Raw genomic sequence first — 15,860 nt, forward strand, 5'->3', positions numbered from 1 at the left:
AGAGTTGGATGCTCCCTTGATCTTCAACTCCTTATGGCACTGCTTTGGACTAACAGGGCTGGAAAAGAGGAGGACAGATAGATGGGTAAAGCGCAGAGATTCATATATATTGTGCCTCTCACTTTCTATGTCTGTCTGTTTAAGGGTCTTCAATTAAATGGCACTCATTACATCTCGAATAAACCAACATCCTAACGTAAACAACGAAAATATAGCATAGTGCGAGCAATGGGATGCAACCTGGTTGGGTTTTTCTGTGCAAGAAAGGAAGTGGAAGGCTTGGCCTAGGATTTATTATTTGCTACAGATTACTCATCTATTCCTTTTCTGCACTCATTTTTCTACTTTGCAGAGCCATGCAGAGGCTATGATATCGTCTAGTGAAGACAGGAAACAGGCATGACCAAGATGCCAGGCCATCAGCGAGCACATTCACTCTCACACCCCAATCATCCATACGAGTTCAACTGAGATTTACCAGTTAGCTTGGTGTGTATTTCATTGAGATGGAGGGATGAAGTTTTGTACACAGAAACTAGGAAACACCACTCAATCACCAGGTCTGGAGTCAGATCTAGGTTACTGCAGCTGTATGACAGCAGTACTGGCAACCAGAATAACGTTTAAGAAATGGATAGACACTCTTACAATAAACTGTATGGACTCATGTTATATGAAGTGATGCCATGTGCCAGCAGACCATGGCATTGTCCCTTGTTGGGGCATCTTGTGGTTCATTGATTTAGGTTAGATGAGTAGCAAAATGAGGACACAACAACAGTTTCTTGGTGCAAAGAAGTTCAAAGTGCATGTTTGTTACAAATAAAGAAAAAGTTCAAAGTGTTATAAATATCCTTCAATAAATAGATTATAAAAGAGAGCAGTTTGAGAAGAAACAGATCAAAAATTGAAAATCACAGTCCGCCATAGTTCCTCTACCACCAGCAAACCTCCCATTCCCTCTGCTCACACTCAACAATAAATCAGCAGACTTAAGACGCCAAGGGTATCAGTTCTTTCGGCTCCCTCCCAGCCGCCCCTGCCAGCTCAGCTATTCGCTGAGAGTTTCTCAGAGTCCGCTCTACTCATTGCCGTCTCCTTCAGCATCTGCAGTGACTCTAGAGCCCTTAACCTACCCCTTGCTCATTCTAATTGCCATCTCCTTGGAGCTCCAGAGACCTCCACCTGAATCTCACTTGGGTTCTCCTGCTGGCTTTCGATATTGACCTTCCATCCTCTTCCATTTCTTTTTCCTCCCTTCTCTCGCTGGTCTCACATCTTTTACTGTATATGGCAGTGTAGGTGCTTTGCTACTGACACCCACAGCTGTTAATGTGAGATGGCTGCTCTGGTCTCTCGATCACATGTGCATACTTACTTAGCCAATTCCTAACTCATTCTTAAGCCCTTACTTCAAGTACACTACTGATCCGAGTTGCTAGTGTCCCAATAAAAGCTGCATTTGCCATCTTTGCAGTGGCTTTGTGACACACAGCATCACATATGTTAAAACAGCAGTAAATAGGATTTAGTTTACACACAGTGTTCACCTCTGTGACACTTGAAGTGACAAGCTGGATTAGAAGGGTACCAACAAAAGTGCTTTACAATGGTTGGAAGGTGAGTCCCACATTGCTGAGCTATTTCCTGCACATTTTGGCAAGATGGGGTGTACAGCTTGTCCCGTCATTTGAGCTTCCCAACAATAATTTTTTTTAAACGGTCTTATCATGAGGACAGCATCTTAGTTGCTTGCAGAAAACAGAGGTATAGACATGTAACAAAAGTGGCTGTCTGATTCTATAATGAATCCAGTCTAAGTCTCTAATACCAGCCCAAGGAACAAAATTGTTAGGCTGTCACCCCAAAGTGAGAACTGCAAGACAAGCAGCTTCCAAGTGAGAGTGACTTAAGTGGGCCACCTTCATTCTTGAGAAGTTTTATTAGATCAAGAAACACAAGAAGAAGCCAGCCAACAGCATTTAAACACAAATTACAAACGCATTCCGTAGAATCCCCGGGGGCAGCGCCTGCCTAATTACAAACTGCCTGTCCGATAGCTACAACCGCCGGATGAAATGGATTTCGTAGATGTAAACAGACAAACGAGAACGGCCTCGCCGCACTCACCTAACACTGTCATTAGAGGCTCAGCAGACAAGTTTTGTTTGGGATGAGGCTGGCGTGGCTCCCACGCCCTTTCATTCTAGTTTGGCTTGAAGAAATATTTAGAAAACTAAGCCTCCATTCTAACATCATGTGCATTTCTCCCAGTTCCTCGCTTGTATTGGATCTTTAGTTTCTTCAGAGAGCTATCATGGATGGTGAATGGAGTTGCCATGCATGTTTTTACATCCTGTGTTCATTGTTCACTTTCTTTTCTGAACTATACAGCTATTATACAATACAATACAATTTATTTGTGTATAGCGCAAAATCACACAAGAAGTGCCGCAATGGGCTTTAACAGGCCCTGCCTCTTGACAGCCCCCCAGACTTGAGTCTCTAAGAAGACAAGGAAAAACTTCCAAAAAAACCCTTGTAGGGAAAAAATGGAGGAAACCTTGGGAAAGGCAGTACAAAGAGAGACCCCTTGCCAGGTAGGTTGGGCGTGCAGTGGGTGGCAAAAAGAAGGGGGGTCAATATAATACAATACACAGAACAGAACAAATCCTCAATGCAGTATAAAAATAAAAATTTTACAAGTACAGACCAGAATTTAGCAGTAGTCGATATCACATAATATGATTTGGATCAGTAGAATAATTATCAGTTGAATAAATTACTGATAGTTTATTGTCACATGGACACAGTAGAATAAGATTTTTTTCTTGTAGGTTTTTTTTTTTTTTTGTTCTTTATTTCGCCTTATACAATTTCTTGTATTAGGAATTTGGTAGTTTTCACATACCCCTTGGGGTCAGAGCGCAGGGTCAGCCATTGTACAGCGCCCCTGGAGCAATTACAGGTTAAGGGCCTTGCTCAAGGGCCCAGCAGAGTAGGATCTCTTTTGGCAGTGACGGGGATTCGAACCGGCAACCTTCGGGATACCAGCGCAGATCCTTAGCCTCAGAGCCACCACTCCGCCCTAAGACTATTAACAATAGCAGACTGTTGGGTAGGTATGTAATGTTATATGTAATGTTAGGGTACAAACACCTTTGTGTAGTGGTGCGAATGCTGATGGTCATGAACCATTCTCCAGAAAAGGGAAGGGAGAAGAGCGACTGTGCAGGATAGCTTAGGTCTTTAACAATTATGTTCATCTTTGTCAGGCAGGGTGTGTTTATATATGTCCTGAAAAGAAAGCAGCTATGTATCAGTAATATTCTGAGAAGTTATGAGTTATCCCCTAGAGTGCTTTGTGGTTCAGAGCTGAACAGGAGTTGCACCAGGAAGTTAAGCAGCCTGTGAAGATGGACTCAACTGCACAGCTGTAGTGGCTGGTGAGCACAGGTAGTCATGTTTGTACTTTCTGTGCCTGTCAGAGTAAGTAAAGGTGTTGGTGAGCCTTCTTGATAGTAGCTGAGATGCCCTGTGCCATCTATATATATATTGGCACAGTGGTAGTGCTGCTGCTCTGTAGTAAGGAGACTGTGGAAGATTGTGAGTTCGCTTCCCGGTTCCTCCCTGTGTGGATAGCACTTTGAGTACTGAGAAAAGCGCTATATAAATGTAATGAATTATTATTATTATTATTATTTAAAGCTGCTGACCCTCTCCACAGCATAGCCTCCATTGCACATTGTCGTGTGGTTTGCCTACTGCTTCTTCATGTTAATAATTAGTGCTTTAGTTTTGCTGACGTTAAGGGTGAAGTGGTGGTCCTGACACCACTGGGTCAGAAGACAAACCACTTCTGTAGACCACAGCATTGTTGTTAGCGACCAGGCTTATAATGTTGGTGTCATCAGCAAATTTAATGCTGGAGTTGGAGTGGTGTCTGGCCACACAGGCATAGATGAGGAAGGAGTGCAGTGGGGAGTCCACCACATTACTTTGGGGGCGTCCTGAGTTGAGGCTTAGTGCCCCAAGGCTTTCACACAGTGGCTCGTGGTATTTGGCCCTAATGTTAACAAATCTTCCATTTGGTAGATCAGCTCTAAGTGGCTGATGGCCATTGTAACTGAGTATATGCAGCACAAACACACATTATTTGTGAGCTAAAGTGATTAAAAGACAGGTTTTATTAAAAAAAAAAAACGCTTTACTTTACTGCATAGGCAGAACTGAAATGTTTTTTGTTTTTTGAAGTATTTTTATTTTTAATTAGTACAGAATAAATTAAAAATATTAATGTGTCCCAGCAGTTACAAAAAAGATACCATTTTCAGTTATATGGCCAATGTAGCATCAGATGTTAAGCTAAAATGCACCTCTTTGGCATGTGGGAACAAAACCAAGATATGGTAAAATGAAGTGAGTTACCTGGACATTATTAGTGCTGTGCTCTGTTAGCGGTATTGATGCTTTCCTGGTAAGCGCTGTTGCATGTTAATGTGGTGTTCTCAGTCTCAAAGATACCCCAGGCGCCATTGTTACCTACTGCCTTTAGCTAAACTTTACCTTGTTTATTTACTGGTAATTTTCAAATGTACTTAGTCTTTGTTATGTTTTAATTCTCCTATAAGAATTTCATATGAACATGTCTGTGTTATTTTTGATATGTCTGTACATTGACTCTTTCTGAGCCTAGTTGTTTTTCTTACTTTACTGAAATCCCGGTCTGCTTTTCTTCTGTATAATGGCAGACAGAATATCCTCATGCAGTGCCAGTATCATGCACCATTCTTTGAGTAAAGCCATAGTATCACCAACACAACCACGTTCATTATTGTGTCCAGTAGAGAGCACTGGCTCTACTAATGGGCCGTGTTCTGTGCTGGCAGTCGCCGTATGGAAAGATCATTCCACTTAAGGTGCCACCTCAGAGCCACAATGGTGACAAAATAACTAAAACAACATGATACAAATAATAATTTTATACCTAGCTTATACTAAATATTTTTTTCAGTTTGTCTGCCAATAAAACTCCATTTGAATAAGGTCAGGTAGATGTTCCTCCTTCCCTTCTTGTCCCTCCATGAGTTAACGCCCTGTTGATGCACAGGTTATGGTATTGTCCAGATGTGGTGAGAACCTAGAGAAAAGTCTGGAAGATGGAAGGTTAGCAATTCAGAAGTCCTATGATTGAGAAGGTTAGTGGTGGTGGTACTGCAGCATGCCTGGCCTCCAGCAGTAGTGAGTTCTCAAAAGGGTTTTTGTAACTTTAAGGTAATATTATTGTGGTACAGTAGCCCAATTAGTGTCTAACTAGGAGCTTAAAAATTCCATCCATCCATTATCCAAGCTGTTAAATAATCCTTTCGCTATAAATCTCTTGAAACAAAAAAAAAAATCACTTTTTCATGGTCTTTGTATAGCACAATAATGAATACAAAAAATAAGCAAAGCATAATACAAAGGAAAACAAGCAAAGTAATATAATAATGATAAGTAGAAATTATATAGGAAAGAACAACATTTTTAAGCAGGCTGCTCATATGAGTGCAAGACATTAAATATACAGGCCACAGTGATGCTATGAATATTATTGATCTTCACTGCTGCCATTTCAGACTAGATTAGAAAACAAAGGTGTATGCCAAGAGTGCAAATTTTTCATGCTAACCTCTGCCGTGCCCTGTGAAATGCAGCCCTTATGAATGCTAACTTGTGCGTGTGTTTTTCTCAACAGAAGATGCCAGCTTATCTGAAGCAGGGGAGACATTAGGACTAGCAGATGCTCAAGACCGAGGGCAGCCAACACCTAAAGGTAGGCTGGCTTTGTTTTTTGTAATATGCAGTAGCTACACAGTGGTGTGGTGCTTAGTGCTGCTGTCTCACAGCCCAAGGAGCCCGAATGTCAATTCCAGTCTGGCCATCCGCTTTCTTACATTAACATGTTTTCCAAGTGCCTGGGTTTTTCTATAGTAACTCTATTTTTTCTTCCATATTCAAACACGCACAAGTTTGGGTGAGTGTGTCACTTGCATGCCCTGCAGGATATGTTTTGTTATGCTCGAGCTGGGTAGTAAGATGTGTCCAACAGAACCATTAATTAAAAACAAAAAGGCAGAATTGTGCAAACATTTCTTTTTAGGAATTACGCAAGAGAATTGTCTGAGCCATGGCTATGTCTTTAACACGGGAGATCCTTATATTGTTTAACAAAAAACAAAACCACAGTAACAGTTGAGACCAAATTAAATCAAAATCAAAGATTCTTTCTAAACAGTTATTTTTTGATTGCATAAGCACTAGGTCTTTGGGTACTTACTAATGTGAGTTGTCATGCCATGCATCATGGCCATCATGATGTGGGTCAGATGGCATGTGCATCACGCTCCCTGGCCACCATGCAGTATCTTTAACACCAGTCATGGAACCTAAATAACAAAAAAATAAAGTACTATCTTTTTGGCGGAGAGGTGGCTTTGAGGCTAGGGATCTGCTCTGGCAATCGGAAGGTTGCTGGTTCAAATCCCGTAAATGCCAATAGGGACTCTGCTCTGTTGGGCCCTTGAGCAAGGCCCTTAACCTGCAATTGCTGAGCATTTTGAGTAGTGAGAAAAGTGCTATATAAATGCAAAGAATTATTATTATTATTATTTCCCTTTATTATTTTAGTTAATATTAACTTTTTGCCATAAATATTTCTCCTTCCAGACCTCTCTACTCTGACCCAACCTTTGTCTAACAGAGGCTATTTTGTCTGAGTACCAACACCAAAATTTAGCTTCTTAGCAAGAATCTTCTGATTCTCTCTCTGTGTAAACGTTGTGAACTCCTCTTTCTTTAATCTAGTTTTACTTGAAACTGCAGGGACACATACAGTATCAACAGACCATCTGGCTCTAATATAGAGAAATTCCAAGCTATTTGTTTAATGGGGCACTAGTTGGTTAGTGGGCATGTTCAGGACACCTGTTCATTTAGAGGTGGGAACTGAGTTTGTGTACATTAGAATATTAGACATTCTAGACGAGAACAGGCCATTCATTCCAACAAAGCTTGCCATTCCTATCCTTTAATTCTTCTAATAAAACATCAAGTCGAGTTTTAAAAGTCCTGCTGTCTACCACACTATGCAGTGCTTATTCTATGTGTCTGTTGTTCTCTGTGTGAAGAAACACTTCCTAATATTTTTATGAAATTTAAACTTAACAAGTTTTTAACTGTGTCCTTGATTATTTCTTTTTAAAATAACAGTCTAAATTCACTATACTAATTCCCTTCATAATTTTAAACAATCTTAATCTTCTTTTGGTTAAATCTGTCCTCATAATTCACCCCCTATAGCCCTGGAAAGAGCCGAGTCACCTAATAACCTCCTTGGACTCCTAGTCCCCACATCAGGGCGCTATATAACCTGACATTCTGTTAGCCTTCTCAGTGGCTTCTGAACACTGTCTGGCAGTTGATAATGTCAAGTCCACTACGACTCCTAAGTCATTCTCATAAAGTGTACTTTCGGTTTTCAGACCTCCCATTGTATACACAAACCTCACATTTTTACTTCCTACATGTGATACTTTATATTTGCGGACATAAATTTCATTTGCAACAAATCTGTTCAAATCCCTCTGTAATGACTCATCTGATTCCAGATTATCTGCCAATTCACCTATCCTGGTATTATCTGCAAACTTAACCAGCTTGTTACTTATATTCCTATCTAAATCATTTATATATACATATATATTAAAAATAGCAGCGGCCCTAACACTGACGCCTGAGGAACACCACTCTTAACATCGGCCAATTCAGATGAGGTTCCTCGCACCATCACCCTCTGCTTCCTGTGTCTGAGCCAATTCTGCACCCATCTAAAAACATCACCCTGAACTCCCACTTCTTTTAGTTTGATGCCCAACCTCTCATGTGGCACCTTATCAAATGCTTTCTGAAAGTCCAGATAAATAATATCACAAGCTCCACTTTGATCGTACATCATTGCATGTTGGTTAAACACGACCTTCCTCTTCTGAACCCATGCTGACTGTTCACAATAACTCCTGTCCTTGCCAGGTGTTGCTCAATTTTATCCTTAATAATTTGTTCCATTAATTTCCCTGTGATGCATGTTAAACTTACTGGCCTATAGTTGTTTGGATGTGCCTGGTCACCCTTTTTATATAACGGGGTAATATTTGCTATTTTCCAGTCCTTCAGAATTTTCCCAGTGCACAATGTCTTCCTAAAAATATGTGCCAAGTGTTTATATATGTACACGCCAGCCTCCTTAAGAACTTTGAGGGTAAATATTATCTGGTCTTGGTGATTTGTTCGATTTAAGCTCTTTAATCTGAGCAGTACTTCTTACTTTACAATTTCCAAATTACTCAGTTACTTGCTTTGTAGTCCCTGTTACCGTTGGGAGGTTTTCCACTTCCTCACTGATGAAGACCTCAAAAAATGCAAGTTTTAGAGCATCTGCTATTTCACTGTCTGTATTTTTTATTTTCCTTTACTATTTCTGATGCACTTCACTTCCTTGACTGTTCTTTTACTACTAAAATACTGAAAGATTCTCTTTGGGTCGTCTTTTATCTTATCTGCTATATTCTTCTCTAACTGTCTTTTAGCCCCCCTAATTTCCTTCTTAATGGTTGCCCTCATGCACCCTATGATTCACTTTGTAGTTATTAGTCTTATACACTTTATGCAGCTGTTTTTTCCTTTGCAGCTTCTTTTTTAACTCTTTATTAAGCCACTGTGGTGTGTTTGTAAATTTCCTATTAATCCAAAATTTGGGTATGTATCTGTCCTGCATTACACGTAAGACGTTTGTAAACCTGTTCCACTGCTCCTCAACTGTCTCCGCACTTAAAAGCTTATCCCAGCCTATCCTCCTTAGACTTTTCTTCATTTACTCAAAATTTGCCCTACCAAAGTTAAACTTAACAGTTTTTAGTCTTGGCATCCATGCTCTTCCAAAACACTGAGAACTGTATACTATTCTAGTCATTTGACCCTAGTGATTCAATCACTTCTACACCCTCAATTCTGTGCTGATTATTACATTGTGTAACTACACAGTGACTATCAAAGGGCAGAAAACGTACAAAAAACATCTGATACCAGAGCAGGTAAACCAGTCTTTGCAGCAACAACATTCCATAGTATTATCAACCCTTCTTAATCAAGTTCAAGGTTATGTCTGTCTTGGCAGGACTGAGCACACCAGAAAGGTTACCAGTCCATTGCAGAGGCCACACTTGGATTTACCCACAGTCACACAGTGCCAATTTGAAATTGCCAATCAAGTTTTTGGGTTTGTGAACAGAATTCTGAATACCCCAGAGGAAAATTCAAACAAATTCAGGGAGAATGATATAAACTCCATGTGGAATTTGAACCCAGGACACAAGATCCCTGAAACAGCATTACTAAATTCAACATCACACAGCTTCCCATTTAGCTAGTTGTGCTACCCCACCAATATGAACTTTTATCTAACCTTTGCCCAGATCCAAGTTAAACTATGGCACTAGGGGATAAGAACTTTTTACAAAATGTCCTACTTGAAGAATAAGTTAATGAACTGTGTCACAGGTGGTCCCAGATAACACAAATAATAGGAAACTAATACAAAACACCAAGACAGAGTCATAGGCACATTTGTGTGGCCGAGTGTAAAGGTGCTCAGTAGACTGCCTATTAATGAGAAGTACCAACCTTTACTAGAGCATCTCTTACTATGTAACCATCTTTAAATACAGCTGAGCTTTCCAAAAACGTTGTGGTATAAAGGACATTCTGAAATGCCAACGAAAGATTTATGTTGTCAGTTAAGGTGTATAGCATCTTGGCATATTATTACATTAGGCTATATAATGTAAATTTTGCTAAGTGCATAAAATTTTGCTCACTGCATTGTGTTACTTACCAAAATAATCCAGCAGTTGCAGCGGTTAATAGCTCTTTGTGATGCATAATTGAAGCACTTCGTACTTCTAATATTAGCTGAGGTAACAAGTCAGCGTGGATCATTCACTTGTTTTCCAACCACATGAAATATAATGCAACGTTGCAGTGCATTTTACCGATCCTCAGCTGTACTCGACTGCTTACTGATTTACTTTTAAGTACAAGTTTGAGTAATACCAGCAAAAGAAAACAGTGCTGCGGACCACAAAAGTTACTTATGTTGGCCCAGCATCCTTTCTGGCTGAACTTTTGTTGGAAGAAGTGGAAGCCCATCAAATGCTTGATGTCTTTTAACAGTATGACCAGTCAAGGTGACTGAGTCAATGGTGCGGGGAGTATTAGCATTTAGTTGGGATGGCAATGAGAAGGTCTGTCTCTCAACCTTGTAATGCTCATGCTAACTACACCGGTGTAATTATTAGTAGTGATGCCTGTCTCAGTTTTTCCAGTGTTTCACTCCCTACGCCTTCAGGGAGAGGAGCATACAAACACTGCGTATTCCACAACCTTCAATGTTTAGTCTGTGGAGCTCATGACATTCACCCTAAGGTGTATGGGTGCCTTTCCGGCCCTTTGTTTATTAAATCTTCTCCAGTGGCATTTGTTCTGCTTGTTGGAAAGTTTACTTTGTGCTAGTTTTTATTTCTGTATTTGTATCTATTTTTGTTTGTACAGTATAAAGATTCAGGTGATATTTTATGCATAATTGGATGAAATGTAACTTGCATTTTCTTCACTCCTTTGAATGTTCAGGCCTAAGCACTGCCACCTCATTTCTTGGCACAGGAAAGGTGTTGGGGCGGTTGTGTGCTTAATTACATTTATGCTTTACAATGAAGTATTATTATAAGGAAGATCACAGCTTTACTGTTCTATCAGGCATACCAAAGTTTGGGAATGGCAGTTGCCAAGTGCTTGGCTCCACTTTGTTCCTCAAAGAAGAATAGGCTTTAGTTGAGTACAGTATCTGTGAAATCTTTGGTGACGTGTGTTGTCTCCCCTGCGGTGAAGGATATGAGAAGAGTCTTTTTTTACTTTTGCTATCCTTGGGTTTAGACCTTATTAAAAGCTGAGCATTTATTCTGTGCATGTGTATTGATGTAAGTAGAGGGAAAGGCTAGTTTATAATTAGAAGGCTGCTGAAAGGAGGACAGAAATAATAAGGTAACCTTTCTTGGATTAGCCTAGTTGGAATTGCTGCAGATGTTTCTTGGTGCAGATTTGTACATATTTCTCTGTGAGCTTCTCCTTTACATTGTAGTTACCATTCTACAACTTCAGTTTATTATTAGATGGAAACAAGATGCCTCAGGCAAGACTGTTACTGTGTATTCTAGCAGATTAGCACAAGGCTTCAAAAGCACAAAATTTAGCCCCATGGCCAAGTCAATCAGCCAGTCTGTATTTGGTTGTTTCATTTTTAAACTCTTGCTCAAAAGTCTACAGAATATCAGACAAATGTATAGTATTTAATATCAGTTGATAGGCATGGACTTAAAATGATAATCTGTGTATGGTTAGGTGGTAAAGTAGAGAGCTGTCAACATTTTTGCAATGAATAGGGGCTTGCTAGACATAACCACATATAGCGAACAACACATCTCAGAGATGAACAAGCGTGGGATACAACCAGCTTCTTCTAAAACACATTAACACATATACAGGACTGTCAGGGTTCAAGAAATAAACATTAACCATTAGAACATTAACACATTTTTTGACAAGAACAGGCCATTCGGTCTGACAATCCTATCCACCTAATTTCTCCAAAGTGAGATCAAATCAATTCTTGAAGGGGACACAAGTCCTACCGTCTACCACACTGCTTGTTAGTTGATTTCATGTGTCTGTGGTTCATTACGTGTTGAAAATCTTTCTAACGTTTGTGCAAAATCTCCCCCTAACAAGTTTCCATCTGTGTCCCTATGTCCCTGATGTTTTTTTTAAAAACATCAATCATGTCACCAATTAATCTCTGCTTAAACTGAAAACTTTCAGTTCTTTCTTTCTTTCTTTCTTTCTTTCTTTCTTTCTTTCTTTCTTTCTTTCTTTCTTTCTTTCTTTCTTTCTTTCTTTCTTTCTTTCTTTCTTTCTTTCTTTCTTTCGTAACTTATATCTCTCAGTCCTGGAGTCAGCCTAGTCACTCTCTTCTGGACTCTCTGTAGTACTGCTATATCTTTTTTGTAATATGGAGACCAAAACTGTACACAGTGATCCAGGTGAGGCCTCACTAGTGTGTTAAATTACCTTAACAAAACCCCCTTGACTTGTACCCCATACATCATGATATAAAACCTAACTTCCTATTAGCCTTCTGTAAATGTAGAGAGTGGTTCGTCTACTACAACTTTCACATTTCAGACCTTTCATTGTGTAGTCAAATCTGAAGTTCATTGTATCTTGTGTTACTCATATTGGGTGGTGCATATAAAAGTAGCCTTTAAATCATAAAGTACACTCTGACGTGACTGAACCACATTCATTTGTTGTGATAATCTCCACGTTAGCCTATAAAGATTTCCTTCCATGCAGTCCTCAATGTTAACAACCATCTCTGGGGTTTTTTGGTTTGAGTGCTTTTCTCACAAAACCAGTAGTACACCACTTTGTCACTAATTGCTAAATTCTGTGTTTTCCAGAATTTCATTCCAGAAGATATTGTTCTATAAATTCTTCAAGTGTCATCTTTAAGCAGCCTACATAAGTTTATTTTTCCACAAGCAAAATACACTGTTCCAATAAATAAAAAATGTCTTCTCTCCAGCACACAGATAACTAAACTAGAAGATTTACTCGACTATATTTGTGACGTTAAAATTACAATACAGCTCCTTAGCATGTGTGGGGCTACTTTTTCATGCACCACCCTGTACTTTTGTCTGTTTTACTGTTTTTAGTGGTGAAGGCTTCATGTTTTGCTGGCACATGAGTCGTGCAAAATTTTACATGTAATCTCTTGGCAGTCATTGTATTTTAGATCAAGTTACTGGTATATGTTAGAAGCCATCTTTATTAAGTTTGTTAAGAAAATACAGAAAAGCATGTAATTAAAAAAGGAAAAGTTTGTTTTGTAAATCCGAAAAGCACTATATAAATGCAATTAATGAATTATTAACTTCAGGTTTTGACCCTTTCTTCACTTCCGCATCGAGTTTACTATACTACTCTACTATACACAGAGGCTGTGCTGTAGACAGCAGTTTATGTTTCTGTGTCATGCCACACCACAGGCACGTACCATAATGCTAGTTGGGTGGGTTTGTAGTACACAAGAAAAGCGAATGATCCATTAAAGTGCAGAGTTTTTGCGCTCCAGGGTCACCACTCCTTTGTTACACATTTTCTTCCATAGGCAAATATATTTGTTCCTCACATTTTTCCATGCATTCCCCAACTTGCACGCTGGAAGACGAAAAGAAATGTGTTTCAGGAAATAATGTAGTTACCAAACAGTCCGTTGAGAGTTGTAGGGGTCTCTGCAGCATTTGAGTCACATTTTTGAGGAGGTGTGTATCACACTATGCCATCAGCTACATGAGCGATGGAATACCTACGGTGTTGGCTCGACACAGAAATATAAATCAGCTTTTAGATCTCTGCTGCTTGATTACCTTTACTGATATTCAAGAAGGTTATGATGAGGACACACTGTGCAGGATATTTTTTAACAGACCAAATAAATAAGTGGGAGTTGTGCTGAAAAAAGGAAAACTTATTAATCTACAAAAAACTAATTGTCTATTGGCAAGTGTAAACAAGATGTATTTCAAAAGAACTGCAACCGATTTCTTGATTATATATTATCAAACCAAACATTATCAACAGATGATCAAATTATCAATAATCTCTCTGGTTTATATAGTCAAGCAAAGATTTATTCCTTTAGGAGTGGGACACATGGATTGAAAAGAGGACAGCAGGGGCTTCAAGTGTCCTGTGTTCCGTGTCCAAAGGCGTGCTGTTTAACTCATAATAGACCTTCGAGGGTCAGTTCCTGCCTTGAGCCTGTTGCTCCTGAGAAATGGAGTGGCAAAGGTATCAAATCAAAAGGAGAAGGCAGAAGTTTTTTTTGTATCATTACAAAAGAGAACATATGTGTGTGTTACGATTGTTTATGCACACTTTTCACAATTGAAACATAAACAAGTAAACCAGACACTGTGACTGAATCAGCTGCTCTGAGGTTTGAAAGTCCAACATCCTATCCACGAGCCCCCTGTCTGAATGAAGAACTATGACTGAGTGAACTGCAAGTCGGGGAGTGAAGAGTCATAGATTATGTGTGTCGCTTTTTACAAACACGCCTTGGGTGTTTGAGTGTTACTGGTATATGAGCCAGTGTCACTTTGAAGTAGTATAGTGGTGTTGCCACATGATACATGTTTCATCTTTTATGTAACAAAAGCTTTGTGTCTTCTTTGTAACTAATGGGTACATTCCAATAATAAAGTACAAATCAACCTTTTAGAAGAGGACAATAATAAGAATTGTGCTGAACTAAAAGACTCTCATGTTTAAATGATTAACGACACACTATAAATATTCTGTAACATGTAGCAATCCACTGATTATCTGCACGGAAAAGAAAAAAGAAAAAATTATAGTATTTTCCATGTCAGACATGCAAATATTTCCTTTGCTCTAGTCTGGATAAATGTTGGTGATTTAGTGGCTCTTGAACGAAAGTCAAAAATACAAATCCAAGATTCTGTCAAGGAATGAATAAAAATGATGTGAATAACTGAAGAGCTTCTTTATGAAAGTAATTTGCTGGCTGGTTTGTTACCTGATATGTACTTAGTTCAGATCAGTTTTCAATAGTGCTTTTAATACTGGAAACATCCCCCAAATTTAGCAGATAACAAAGTCAATAAAGCAATATACTGAAGGCCAAAAAGGGATCTAAGGAGATAAACTTGAAGATGATGGCTAACTTTATAGAAAATAAACCTTTGAAGGTCAAAGGCCAGCTGTCTATTTAGCTCCTTCCTGGGCATTCTAAATTATACAGAATGACTGAGGTGTTATTATGTAATACCTAATACTAGGCAATGCAGTGACTATCTTTAAAACAAAGTTGATTTTTGAAGTATTATAGAGGCTTTGTAGCCAGGGGCTAAAGTCCAGAAAATATTTTTTTGAAAATGTTCAGACCACCCAAACATCATCTAACAAACATATTCAGGTTTCAACCTGGAGGAGCCTGTGCCTATACTGACAAGAGTGGGCACCAGGTGGGAACCAATCATGGACACAACACAGGGCCCATTCACACATACTCGCCTATAATGGACTACTTTTTGTCTCCAGTTAAATTAAGCTTCATGTCTTTTGAGTATGGCAGGAGAAATGAGCTATTTGGAAAATACATAGGCAGGCGCAAGAAGAACAAGCAAACTCCACACAGACAGGTCCCAGGCTGTGCTTCAGACGCAGGATTGTAGAGTTGTCAGGCAGTAGCACTGTCTTCCATTGTCTTGAAACTTTGAATCCCTGTTGCTTGTAATGCAATGACTATTGTCTTGTTAACATCATATCCATCCATCCATTTTCCAACCCGCTGAATCCGAACACAGGGTCACGGTGGTCTGCTGGAGCCAATCCCAGCCAACACAGGGCACAAGGCAGGGAACCAATCCCGGGCAGGGTGCCAACCCACCGCAGGACACACACAAACACACCCACACACCAAGCACACACTAGGGCCAATTTAGAATCACCAATCCACCTAACCTGCATGTCTTTGGACTGTGGGAGGAAACCGGAGCGCCCGGAGGAAACCCACGCAGACACGGGGAGAACATGCATACTCCACGCAGGGTGGACCCGGGAAGCGAACCGGGTCTCCTAACTGCGAGGCTGCAGCAATACCACTGCGCCACCGTGCC

At 39.7% G+C, this 15,860-nt stretch overlaps 1 protein-coding gene across 1 annotated transcript in view; it reads left to right on the plus strand.

Annotated features, from left to right (window-relative positions):
* The window catches only part of ror2 (receptor tyrosine kinase-like orphan receptor 2), a 245,078-nt gene that overhangs the window by 165,242 nt on the left and 63,976 nt on the right, over positions 1-15,860 (plus strand). Inside the window, 1 exon segment of the mRNA XM_028804876.2 lies at positions 5,738-5,815. Coding sequence (XP_028660709.1) covers positions 5,738-5,815 — 78 coding nt within the window.

This window comes from Erpetoichthys calabaricus, chromosome 7 (genome assembly GCF_900747795.2).
Source record: "Erpetoichthys calabaricus chromosome 7, fErpCal1.3, whole genome shotgun sequence".
NCBI lineage: Eukaryota > Metazoa > Chordata > Cladistia > Polypteriformes > Polypteridae > Erpetoichthys > Erpetoichthys calabaricus.